We start from the raw sequence: 12,733 nt of genomic DNA on the forward strand, positions 1-12,733 counted from the left end.
CATGAACTCCATGATCTTTCCTCTCCCCTCACTTAAGCAGGGAGATGCCACACTTGGGACCAGTTTCTAAACGCCCCATGAGGCAGGTTATCTGAACGTCCCTACACTGTAGAAAGGATGGCAGTCTCCTGAGTCCACTCCTCCAAACTGGGAGTCAGGCTGTTCACAAGGAGTGTGGAGTCAGACTGTTAACTCTGCCATGCTCCCATATCCTGGTCCATCAAGGTGAGCCTAGGTGAGCTGTCGGTCAGGGTTGTCTCTAGTAACCCGGTAACGAGCAACATCTGTATGCAATGCCAGTGCCTGCTACATAGTTGATGCTTAATAAACACTGCCAGCCATGACTGCCGTGGGCACTGCTGTAATCTTAACTGCAGGGAATTCTCATGGTCAAAGCCTGTGAGGTGGGACTGGGGAGAGACTCAGTGGGTAAAATTCTTGTGAAATCAAGACACCGGATGTGCATTGGTAACTCCAGCATTTGGGGGCTGAGGCAGGTGGACTCTGGGAGGGGTACCTGACCAGTCTAGCTAAACTAGCAAACTCCAGATTCAGTGAGAAATCTTGTCTCAGAGCCCAAAGTGGGAAGTGATAGAGGACACACAAACTCAAGATCTGAACACAACTGCACACGTGTACCTGCTGTGTGTATGTGTGTGTGTGTGTAAGGTAAACAAGATGGCTGTCACTACCACTGTTTTATTGTTGATGCATTTTTGTAGGTTGAAATGCACTACCGTGTAACATAGGGCCTTGATATGAGAGGCAAATACTCTGCCGGGCAGCTACATCCCAGCATACCTGAGGAACCGGATGCATCACATCAGGAAACGGAAGTAGAGTCCATAGTTACCGATTCTGCTCTTTGCCTTCAGACTGACCCTGTCTTGCTTTGCTGGGCTGTAAGCGACACCTGTCCCTTTTTCAACAAGGATATGGTCGCCAAGATATGAGCAAGGAAGTCAATTCTTGTCACCTCCCCTTCCTACCCCTGGGGTTAGCTGTGGACAGAGTCGAGCCGTGCCCGTCTCCTACTGGAAGGAGCTAAAGATAACCACTGCATTGATGCTTCTTGGAACATGTAACTTACCAGCCAAGACGAGTCACAAATCTTTGTGCCCTTCAGATTGTTCTTATTTTCTAGATGAAAAAAGGGGGAGACCTGGTGGCACTCAGAGGAAGGACAGCAGGTTGCCAAGAAGAGACTTGATACCCTATGAGCATATACAGGGGGAGGTACTCCCCCTCAGGAACAGTCATAGGGGAGGGGAGTAATGGGAAAATGGGAGGGAGGGAAGAATGGGAGGATACAAGGGATGGGATAACCATTGAGATGTAACAAGAATAAATTAATAAAAAAAATTAAAAAAAAAGAAAAAGTGAAAACAAAATAATATATATTAGATAGAAAAATTCAAACACAGCTATTAATAGAAACATAAAAATGAAAATTTCCCCCACTATGAGTGTAATATGTATTGTATTTATTTAATGAATTAAAAACATTTTTGAGAATTAAAAAAAAAAGAAAAAAGAAAAGAAAAAAGTGTATTTTCTCATCATTCCACACAGGGATGTGTGTCTGCCCTCACTCACCTCATGTCCCAAGGGCCTACAGGTGAGGGAGGCTCCAAGAACAGCCCCCACACTCTACAGAAGTTAGTTCAGTCTCTAAAATTAAAAGCAGTGGTGGGGCCCTGTCCAAGACCTGAGTGTTAGGCAGAACTTGGCCTTCTTTCTATGCTTTCCAAAATCTGCCCTTTGGCTATTTTTACATTTTCCCATTCATTTTACTTTTAAGAAAAAGATCTCTCTGGAAATGTAGCTTCTGTTCTGTTGCTTCCCAGAATGCTCTGGGCCAGGAAGGAAAATGGCTTCCTTTCACCCTGCTGGTCCAGTGCCTTCCACAAACCAGCTGTCTTGTGGGGGTAACTTATTAACTGCAAGGCCTGGGTCTCTTTAATTCCTCTTCTCATCTCCTCCTCCTACCAGTTAAATGGTACACTGGAGACCGAGGGCAAGGTGCCCTGTGAAAGTGGACCCTAGGACACCAGATGCAAGGATTGGTAAGCTATGGAGTCGAGAGCAAGCAAACAGAAAGAGACCCACAGGCAAAGTCAACATGTAGAACAAACATGGCCCAGGTCAGTTGAAAGCTGCCCACGAGCCATGACAGTAAAGCATCTTCCAAACATGTCAGGATTGTGTTTCATTTCTAGTCCTCTATTCCCAAAGAGGTGCTGAGGGAGCTATGGAATTGAAGACATTTTGAACTTCTGAATTATTGTAAATCAATTTTCTTTGCTGCCATGGAATAAAGGAAATGGGTCCAGTAGGTTTGTCTTTTTTCTCTTGTTTACAACACAACACAGAAGGCAGATGGCACAGGGCCACTAGCAAGGACAGTCGTCTTGGTCTGATCTGGTGATAGCTGGCCATTGGCTGGATCCGTGGAGTCCAGCCCTGCCACAGGGCTCCCAGCAGGTGTGGTTTCATCAGCAGCTAAAACAAGGCAGCACAGTCAGTGAATAAAGCCTTCAGCTGGCCCCTGGGAACACAGTGTGACTACTCTTTATACTGAGGTCTTTACAGCTACAATGACACACCCACAACCCCCACTCCTCTCTATAATTTTGTTCTGCTATGGCATGCTACCATATCACCATGTTTTTACCGCTGCACAACTCACACGTCTTTGCCTGCATGTAACTGCCTATGTGCTCCGAATAGCAAGGCCACAGGGGATGGGGTTCAGGCTTGGTGCCATGCACTGGGGTGTGTGGCACGGCTTGCCTGTGACTGCCAAGTTACTTACTCTCTGGGTCTCAGGTCTCCTCAGCCATAAAATGGGAGAAACTAATAATTGAATTGATGATCTACATCAAGCAATTAACACAACGTCCCACATGGAGAAAACCTCCAACAGCCAATTTGTCTACCTGTGGGAGGCCAGAGATCAGGCTTAGGGACAGGGCTGCTTCTGGGATGGGAGCCAGGAGGGAAAGAATGAATGGGGTTTGAGAACTGTGCCTACAGGAGACTGGACGTCCTCGGAGGTTGCCTCTGCCCCACTGCCTGCCCACCCTGAGCATTTTGATTTGGTCACGTGTTATCTCCGCTTCCTTTTCTATAGTAGTCATTGTCCCAGAGACACTCCTGGGGATTGTAGTTCAAATCCACGGAAGCCACATAGAAGCCATGAAGGTCAGTGGGGTTGGCAGCTTACCTGTAATCCCAGCACACAGGCACTGGAAGTGGAGACAGAGCATCTCTGAGCAAGACGGCTATCTAGACTCTGAAACACCTAGCTCCATATTTAGTGAGAGATCGTGCCTCGAGATAGAATATGGTAAAGACACTTGACTTCAGTCTTAGGTGTCCGTACACAGGCACGTGCACACGTGTGTGGGCACACCTACACACATGAGCACGTGCAGCGTCACATTCCGATTCATTACACTTCCTGGCTTATTATGAGGTTTATCTTCGATAGGTTACTAATATCTACACAGCTGGGATAATCTAAACAGGAAACCTAAAGTGACTAAACTTAATCCTTCCTGAAGATTTTAGCAGGAGCCCTGGGGCTTTCAGAATGTCAAGATCCTGCGGCCCTACTGTAGACACGCAGCTATATAAGCTCACTGGGATTTCCATTTGATACCGTAGAATGTAATACATAATGGTCCTAAATAAATGTGAGTTTGGGTGTGCGACAGCATAAGTCATGTGGGAACAAAGGTACCGTGTCAAGCACACTGTCTTTTAAAAACATTTCCACACTTATTTTAAAAATAATGTCAGGGCATGGAGAGGTGGCTCAGCAGTTGAGAACACTGGCTGTTCTCCTAGAGGAACAGGGTTCATTTCCCAGAATGCATGTGGCAGCTCACAGCAGTCTGCAACTCTAGGCCCAGGGGATCTGACATCCTGTTATGGCTTCCATGGGCACTGTACACATGTGGTGCCCAGACATACATGCAGGCAGAGTACCCATACACATAACACAAAACATGAAAGCAAAATAAAAGCAAAATAAAATGTATATCAAAGTCTAAAGGAAAACACAAAACCATATAAAATACATACACACAGACACACATAGATGTGTATATGCGATCCTCCCATGTTTTTTGTAAAGGAAAACATATATACACACATACCTTTTTACACACAACTCTGAACATATTTGCACCCCAGTTTTTAAAACATTAGGCTCTCTGGGTGATAATCCATAGGACAGTTTATGTTCTTCTTTTGGTTTATCTGCACTTTCTATTTTAAAAAGTAAGTATCCCTTCTCAAGTATAAATTAATAAAGAAATAATCTTTGCTTAGACAAACCACACAGCCCAGTACAAAAAGAAGCACAAGAAACACGTGGAAATAAACTGGACACACCTGGATGAAAACAGAGGCCATAGGAGCCATACCCTCACTGGGGAAGTAGCAGCTGGGTCCAATCCCTGCTGGCTATTGTGGGCAGGGCTCTGGGGGGCTACAGGGTATGATGAGAGTTCACACGCAGGGATTCTAACATTTGTGAATAAAATCACACTTGTGAATAAAATCATCTTTTTTCCCTCCTGCATTGCTACGTCTGTCCTATTACCTAGATAGAAAATAAAACACGGGAAACAGCACTCGGCTTCAGCACTGACCCTTCAGCGCAGAAAGTTTAGGCCAAGCCCGGGCACTGACTCCCCAGGCTCCTTCATCTGTAAGACTTTGCCCCACTTCAGTCTGACCTTATGAGAAGCTTTGTGCACTCTAGTATTTGGCAACATAGCATACTGCTGGCTCAATCCCAGGAGCTCTTTTTAATTTGCCCAGATCCAGTCTTCAGCTGTGTGCCATTAACCAGCTCTGGCAGAAGGAGAGGTGATAGGCTGATCAAATCAAAGTGTGGGGGAGAGAGAGAGAGAGAGAGAGAGAGAGAGAGAGAGAGAGAGAGAGAGAGAGAGAGAGAGAGAGAGAGAGAGAGAGAAGTCGTGGTTTTCAGAAACGAGGGGGCTTGTGGAAAAGGGGCAATTCCACCAATGAGAAGTGATGTTGGTGGCACAAAGGACACAGTGGCATCTCCAGGACATGGAAAGAAGGTATTGCTCTAGATTTGCCTCCAGCTTCTTTCCATGGACAAGGAGCCCATGTTGTAGAGGAAGTACAGCTCCAACTTCCAGAACCCTTTATGGCCTCGAGTGATCAGAGCGGATTCTCTGCCCATTTCTGCCATCTCTGGATCTCTTTCTCTACAAGGCTTCCTGGGTCCACTGTCTGAACTGAGCATCATCCAGGCCCACCACACGTGCCTGGTGTTGTGTGAGAAGTTGGGGGCCCTCGTATCTGCATAAGGATTGATCTTTCTTCCTCCCTGCATATCTAATGCTCCCTGCGGTGGTTTGAATGAACCCCCCCCCATAGTCTCAAGTATTTGGTTCATAGTAGCAGGCACTGTTTGGGGAGGTTAGGCCTTGCCAGCTTAAAAGGGTTGCCATAGTCATGGTGTCTTCTCACAGCAAAAGAAAACTCTAAGACACAGGGAAAGTTGTGAAAAGCTATGGGTTTGGGTGGCTTTGGGTCCATGCCCTGTATGACTGTGTGCTTGCTTTTAGGGTTCTCTGGTGCACACCAAAATGGTTTACCACTTACCCACGATGAGTACACTACTCTTGTGGAGCTATTTACTCATGTGATCTGTCACAAACATGCCTACTAGTCACATCTAGTCATCAGAAATCATCTCAGACAGGGCCCAGAGAAATAGGAGGGAACAGGACTGAGCCACAGGAAAGCCAAGGTTCAAATGGAAACAGGCCAGCATCTGGAAAAAAACTGTACCATTGTTTTGACTTGTAACTCAAAGTCAACTCTCATGTCTGTGGTCTTCCCAAGACAGCCAATGCTAAAGACCAAAGTGTGCTCCTCGCACACACTAGTTGTGGGCCCTTATATAAACCACAGAGCCGTTCTGAGTTCCAAGTTTCCTGCCTCTGTTGCAGGAGTGGCTAATGCCACTGCTGTGTCCTGTGTGTGGTGCATCAAGTCAGGCAAGCAAAATCCCTAGCACAAAGTCACCCACCAGATGCTAGATTTCTCCCTTCTAATTTTCCCCCAAGTAGAGGTGGCCTGTGTGCAGAGAAGATGAAATGAGATGAAACAGAAAATCTGGACACAGCAGAGACTAACTCTGACTCCTGCCTCTAAGCAAGATGCCTACCCCTGCCCAGCCCCACTGGTGGTCTGCCACGGAAGAGCTCTGTGCAACAGAAGTCTTGGAAATTCAATGGCTGAGCTTCCTGGAGCCTGGAAGGCTTTATAGGCCTGCTCTCCTGGGCAACGTGTGGTCCACTTAAGCATTCCAACACAGGAGATCTCTTCCCTCTGAAAGGTTCATAAGCTCCCTCAGAAATGCTTTGACTTTCTCCACACCTCATGTTCATTCACCCTGCGTGTGGATAAGGAGGCTCAAGGCCAAAGCATCTGGAAGTTCCGATCTCTCTCTTTCCCCTTAGCCCTACCACTCCCATCCTCTTCCAGTGCTCTCCAGAAAAAGCAGCTTCCTTCTGGTCTCCCTTGAACTCTCTAACCCTGTGACTGTCTTAGTACATGGTGCCGCCTCTGTGCGGCACCAGGCGGCAACCTGCGCCCACCCCAGTTTCAGCTTCAGTGCTGACCCTCCAGGAAGGCTCCCTTGGTCTTCTGCACTACTCAGCTTTCTCCTTGGCAATTCATCCCTCTCTGAAATGGTCTTGCTTTTTGCTCCGGGCGTTGTGTCTGGTTCTCTTGACACAAACACAGTCCACGTGAAGGGGATGACCTCATGCACTTGGTTGGCAAGCACCAGCAGATCCCAGGACAGTACCCGGTCTGGCTACTCCATTCCTGGAGTGCAGAGTGTCTCAAGAAACACTTGCTGAGTATACCCATGGCTGCACAATCCTGTCCTTTACAGGATTGACAATACCTAAAACATGCAGAGCTAGGATGACTGGGAACACAGAAGAGAGACACGTGTCCCGTGGCCACCATAGATAGCCCGGTAGCTTCTCATAACCTAGGACCCCAAATCCCCCTCATCCTTAATTCTAAATCCCAGAACCCCAAGTTTTTCCTCTGTGTCCTGTCCAGGGTTGACAAGCTTATCATCCCTCCGCCTTGACTTATGGGGTCAAACCGGAGGGGAATCTCTAGGTCCTGGGGGAATACCCAATGGTGAGGACTCATGTGACACTCAAGAAACCTTATCTGATAAAAATGGCAGCTGCTGTGCTCTTCATGTGTGGGGGGCGGGGGCGGTTACTAAAATGTTAAACTGGTCTAACTCTTCCCATAGATCGTCTCACTTGAGAAATTGGCTCAGCAAAGATGATTCTTGGAAAAACACACATGCTGCGGTTTTCTGTCGCAGCTTCATTCTGTGGCCTCACCTGCCTCCAAAGCTTAATCCTATAGGGATTTGTGTGGCTTGGATGACAATGTCCCCCATAGCCTGTAACACTTGAATGCTTTGTCTCTAAATGGAGGTGCTGTTTGAGGAGGCTGAGGAGGTGTGGCCTTGCTGGAGTCACTGAAACAGGGCTTGGGGGTGGAAGGTGCGGGGTGGGAGGGTGGCTTTTGAAGCGGAAAAGTTCTGTGCCATTTCCCTCTGTCGTTTAAGATGTAAACTCTCAGGTGCTACTCCAGCTGCCATGCCTGCCACCTGCTGCTTCTGTTCTGTCATCTTGGACTCTAGCTCACTGCAGTCATAAGCCCAAAGAAACCCTTCCTTTTTGAATTGCCTTGGTCATGGGGCTTTATTACAGCAACACAAAAGTATCTAAGACAATGTGGATCACCTGCTATCTAGAGGGTGACAGTGGTGGCCACTGTGCAAGCCCACTCCTGGGTCTTCACCCCTCCTTTTTAACTATATCCTGAAACCAAGTAGTGCCCTTCTTGAGACTGGCTTATAGGAGAGCTGCAGGGCTCCCCAAGCAAGATGAGTGAGCCCAAATTGAAAACACCCTTCTATCCCTACCTTGGGGGCTAACTGGAGCAAAGGGTACCCAGAGCTGCTTTGTAACTGTGTCCTATATAAATGACCACAGCAGGAAGTGGGCATCAAGATCTCAGAACTTTGTAGTAAAAGGAGGCATGTTGCTGAGGGTTCTGGTGTCGCACAGTGGGTACATAGAGATCAAAATATTTTGAGTGTTTCTTTGTAGGAGCTGGAGAAAGCTGTCATTAATAATAGGAGCATCTGGGTTGGGGTGGGGACCTCAAAACCGAAGATCGCTCAGAACACAATAAGCAGAAAGTTGGGTGCATCTTCCTTTAGGACCCCCAATTTCACCTAGGCTGGCCTTTCCTGGTTCTTTCCACTACTGGCCCCAGTGAGACACACCCTAGCTAACCAAGGGGTCTTACAAGGAGTTGCAGGGCTGAGCTGGGTGTCCTGAGTGTACCCAGCAGCCATACTCACCGTGTGCTTCATCTCTGTGGGGTTGCTGCTGGTTGTCCATGTACCTCGGGACAGCACAGGGCTTCCTGTCTTGGTTTCCAGGAGTGTTTGCTTCTGCAAAAAAGCATGAGGGAAGGCACCATGCATGAGACTAAGGGGACTTTCTCAGCTGTCTCTGACCATCAGCGGTCCAATGAAGGACAGCAGCTCCAATGGTAAAATGTCGTGCCAGGAAGGCTAAGCGACACACGGCATGCTCAATACCCTTCTGCTTCTGAAGACTGCACAGATGTGCCCACTTGTGGGAGCTGGGGAAGGAGAGCTGTTTAGGGGAAGAGCTCCCTAGACAGCTGCCCCCCAAAGTTTCCTGCATCCTTTGGGTCTCTAGCGTCTGGTGAGGCTGTCCTCCTCACAGAGGGCAGGGAGGAGACACTGCGAAGTCTATCTGTTTTGCATTCTTACTTCCCACTCTTCGTGGTTCTTTCCCAGCTCTGAACCTCAGAAGGGTTAGATTCCATGCCTCTTAGAGCCACCTCAGGCCCACCCACCCCTCTCCTTACATCTTGTGTATCGCCAGCATGAGTGTCACGTGAGCACACATGAGGGAGGAAGTGTGCTGGGGAAGAGTGGTAGTCAGACAGCAGTGTTCCTCTGTCCCTTTGAGAAACTCCGCTTCACTGTATGGACAGGGCAGTGGTCACTAGGGGAAGATGCCCAGGGTCCCTACGGGTACTAGGTCCCTTAGGAAGCAGAATCTTTCTGGATGTCTCCTGAGAGCCCAAGCTTTTCGATTGCTGTTGGAAGCCTTGGCACTGTACTTCATGGACCAGAGGGCAGCCCAAGAGGCAGAAATACCTTGGCCTAGAACCTAAGAGAAGGTTTATGACAGGACAGGTTTATCCAAGATCGCTAGGAAGGAAAGGACGATGGCAGGGCAGTGTGTGAGAAGAAGAGACAGACCCCATTTGAGGTACAGAGATGTGTTCTTTCTCTGCATGGTGCTACCTAACCAAAGGGGTCAGAGAAGAGGCCGGTCTTTGTCCAGAGGAAAGGGTGTCTTTTCCTTCTGTTATGAGTTATCCCTGGTGACCAGCTGGCTGTACCCTCCAAAGGAGCTCCTTTTTCTAATTTCATAGAGATGCTACTGAGGGCCTGAGACTGAGCCAGCATTGCCCCTCTTCTCACAATCCTTCTGCCAGCCTGTTTCTTGGGCTCCGTATTAAGGTCTTCTAAATGGGACACTGCTTCTCTGTCATGCTGGACTGCCCTTTCTCAGCTCAGAACTGGGTAGGGGTTTGGCTCTGCTAGCCATGGCCAGCCTCTAGCAGCTGCTCTTCCTGGTATCTTAAGCCAGGGTTTGTTGTAGTTTTTTTAATCAAACCCTTCCATCTCACTGTCTCCATCTGGAAAACATAGCCTAGGCCAACCTCACCTCGCAGGGGAGAGCCAAACTGAAAGTAGAACAAAAGCTCCGTGAAAGTCGGTCTTAAAGCCCTGCCAACGGCCATCTTTTCACTGGAACCACAGCACATTCAAAGAGAGGAGCTGAAGTCCCTGTGTCCTTGTCCAGGGTCATGCATCACGTGTCAAGAGTCACCCTGCATAGATCAGCTATGTAAACAAGAGACACCTGTGTTGCCAGATTTTCCTTCGGGTGTCCAGTAGCTGGGAGTGTCAGAGTGACCCCACTTCCTTCTCTGGCTTTCTTCTTCAAAGGTGACAAGGGTTGTCCCTCCTATGGGGTTTCCTCGTAATCGGGGCAGCAGGTGCAGGCCCCAAGTGTGTGTGTGTGTGTGTGTGTGTGTGTGTGTGTGTGTGTGTGTGTGTGTGTGTGTGTGTGTCGGGGGGGGGGGAGAGGGAGAGGGAGTGGTGGATCAGGTCTGCTTCACAGCACTAAGACCCTCACTCCTGGATTCTGTTTTGGGCACCACAAGCAAAACAGTGGCTCCTTGGTCCAAGACAGTACCAGCCTATTTTCCCAAAGTCCCACTGCCTTGTCACTCTTGGAGCTTAAGGAGTGGTGATTTTTGTCCCTCTTTCCAATTTTGACAATAAGAAAAAGGTGAGGATGGTGGAAGGTTCTAGTATATGACGAGAGCCCATTCAGGAGCCTCGCTAGGGTGAAGGATTCGGCGAAGCACTCAGAATAACTCCCCAGCACAGGAGAGCCTGTGGGAACGCGCATCTCTTGGCAGACAAGCGCTATGGAAGCTGAGGCAAGTGAGACCCTTGAGGATGAGCCCATGGGGACCCCAGAGTGTAAGAGTGTTCAGGGAAAGCCCGCTGAGCTGATTGTTGCAGGTTTCCACTGCCTGGAGGGTAGCAGCATTTGGAAGCTGGGCTGCTGCCTTACTTGATGCAAGGACCACACTGGACACCTCAGAAGAGCCTAGTGAGAGTGAAGCACCCAGCTCCTAGGTCGAGCCTCCCGGATTTGCTTACCCTCCTGATGGGCTGTAGGTCGCCCCATGATTTCATCCTCGGTGGCATTCAGGTTTTGGATCAGAAAGTATGTGGTCATTTTCCCTTTTCCCTTCACTTCAATTTCACCTCTCTGGACAATTTCAAACCCTTTGTTTTCCAAGGCTCTATATAGAGAAAACCAAATGTTACAAATATCAAAGATCACAGACAAGCCCTGGACCCAGAGCAGAGAGACAAGCTGAGGTGCCACCTAGAGCCTGTGGGGACATCAGGGTGAGGGACCCAATGCACAAAGGACCAGTGTTCTGAGCAGAGTGCCAAAGGCTGCAAGTGGCCACAGGGGACTCACACACCTGTTTCTACCCTATTGCGTGGATTTTACTCCCCAGCACCCTGGTTTTGTCTAAGTCCTTGTTCAAGACTCAGCTCAGGCATCTCCGCAAAGCCTTCTTTTCTGGATACTGACCCCTCCAACCTCCCATATCCCACACTCTAATGATGCTGGTGGGAGAGTAGGTGGAATGGTGAGAGAGGGAGTGTGCCCCTCACCCAGTTCTTCCTGGCCTTCTCAGAGCTGAGGCAAGCTGGTATCAGTTGTTGTTGTTGTTGTTTTAAGACTCAATCTTAGATTTCTTTCCTTTGCTCTTTTTTATTTTTTATTTTTTGGGGTTTTTCCTCTTTTTTATCGAGAATAAAATTTTCATACAATATATTCCAATCAAGGTTGCCCCTCCCCACCTCATACAAACTCCTCCTCATGAACTCAATACCATGCTTCTTTCTCTTGCTCTCTTTACAGAACAAGGAAATTAACAACAACAACAACAACAAGCCAACATTAAAAAAAAAACAAAAAAAAAAACAAAAACAAAAACCCACTGGGAATTTTTTACAAAATTGTGCTTCATGTAAACAAGAAAGTCAGTGGCTTTTCTTCATGGAGCTCTTCAACAGCAAAGGGGTTAACCGGTAGTAACTGAAATCTAAATGTGGCCTCTCCTAACTGCTCAGGAACCTGTGCCATTTTTTATGCACAGGTTTATATTTATTTGTTCCACTTAAAAAACAACTACAAATTTTCTTTTTTCCTTTAACTAAACCAAGCCGATAAGATTTTTTTCCTGTGAGAGCTGTGAGCCACAACCTTGGTCATGATTGCCTGACTCTTTTTTCTACTCACAGAGACATCATCTATAGACTATTGCAAATAAAAGGCATATATCTTGTGTCACAGAGACCTCATGCTAAATTCTAGCTTCTGTTTGGGGTAACACACACACACACACACACACACACACACACACACACACACACGTTCACTCCTCAATCCAGGTCATGTCCCCAAAATCCCACTGTTTTGTCACAATAAAACTATTTCTAAAAACAACCAACAGATTGGATTTGGCCTGGGGTTTACACGAGTAAAAACAAGCTACGGCAGAAGGGCCACAGTGTTTCCTGCAGCACAGGAGAGGAAACTCCATCTTCCTTCCTGTCCTCTCCTGTGCGTCTGGGCAGTAGGCTGGCCCTGGGGCGCACGTGGCAATGAAGGCAAGCGGATGGCCAACCTGTAGGCTGTGGGGCTCAGGTGCACTTTGTTGGGAAGCCCGTGACTCTCCATCCTGGAGGCTGTGTTTACAGTGTCGCCAAACAAGCAGTACCGAGGCATCTTGTCTCCCACAACGCCTGCTAAGACGGGTCCGGTGTGGATCCCCACTCTGATCTGCACATAGAGAACATCACTGAAAAGAGAACACTGACTCTCCTTGCATTTACTGTGAAGGCATGGTTTACATAAGATGAAAATACGCACATTACAGTGGCTAGTCACTGGGACCACCATCTGAAATGAAATCTAGAACAGTCCGT

General features: G+C 47.9%; 1 protein-coding gene across 1 annotated transcript in view; it reads right to left on the reverse strand.

The window, feature by feature from the left end:
- Positions 1–2,218: 2,218 nt before the first annotated feature.
- LOC127201978 (guanylate cyclase soluble subunit beta-2-like) overlaps positions 2,219–12,733 on the reverse strand; it is a 64,686-nt gene continuing 54,171 nt past the window's right edge. Inside the window, 4 exon segments of the mRNA XM_051160582.1 lie at positions 2,219–2,502; positions 8,462–8,556; positions 10,879–11,028; positions 12,433–12,587. Of these exon segments, the coding sequence (XP_051016539.1) occupies positions 2,357–2,502; positions 8,462–8,556; positions 10,879–11,028; positions 12,433–12,587 (546 nt within the window). The 3' untranslated portion in view covers positions 2,219–2,356.

The sequence above is a fragment of the Acomys russatus genome, chromosome 18 (assembly GCF_903995435.1).
Source record: "Acomys russatus chromosome 18, mAcoRus1.1, whole genome shotgun sequence".
NCBI lineage: Eukaryota > Metazoa > Chordata > Mammalia > Rodentia > Muridae > Acomys > Acomys russatus.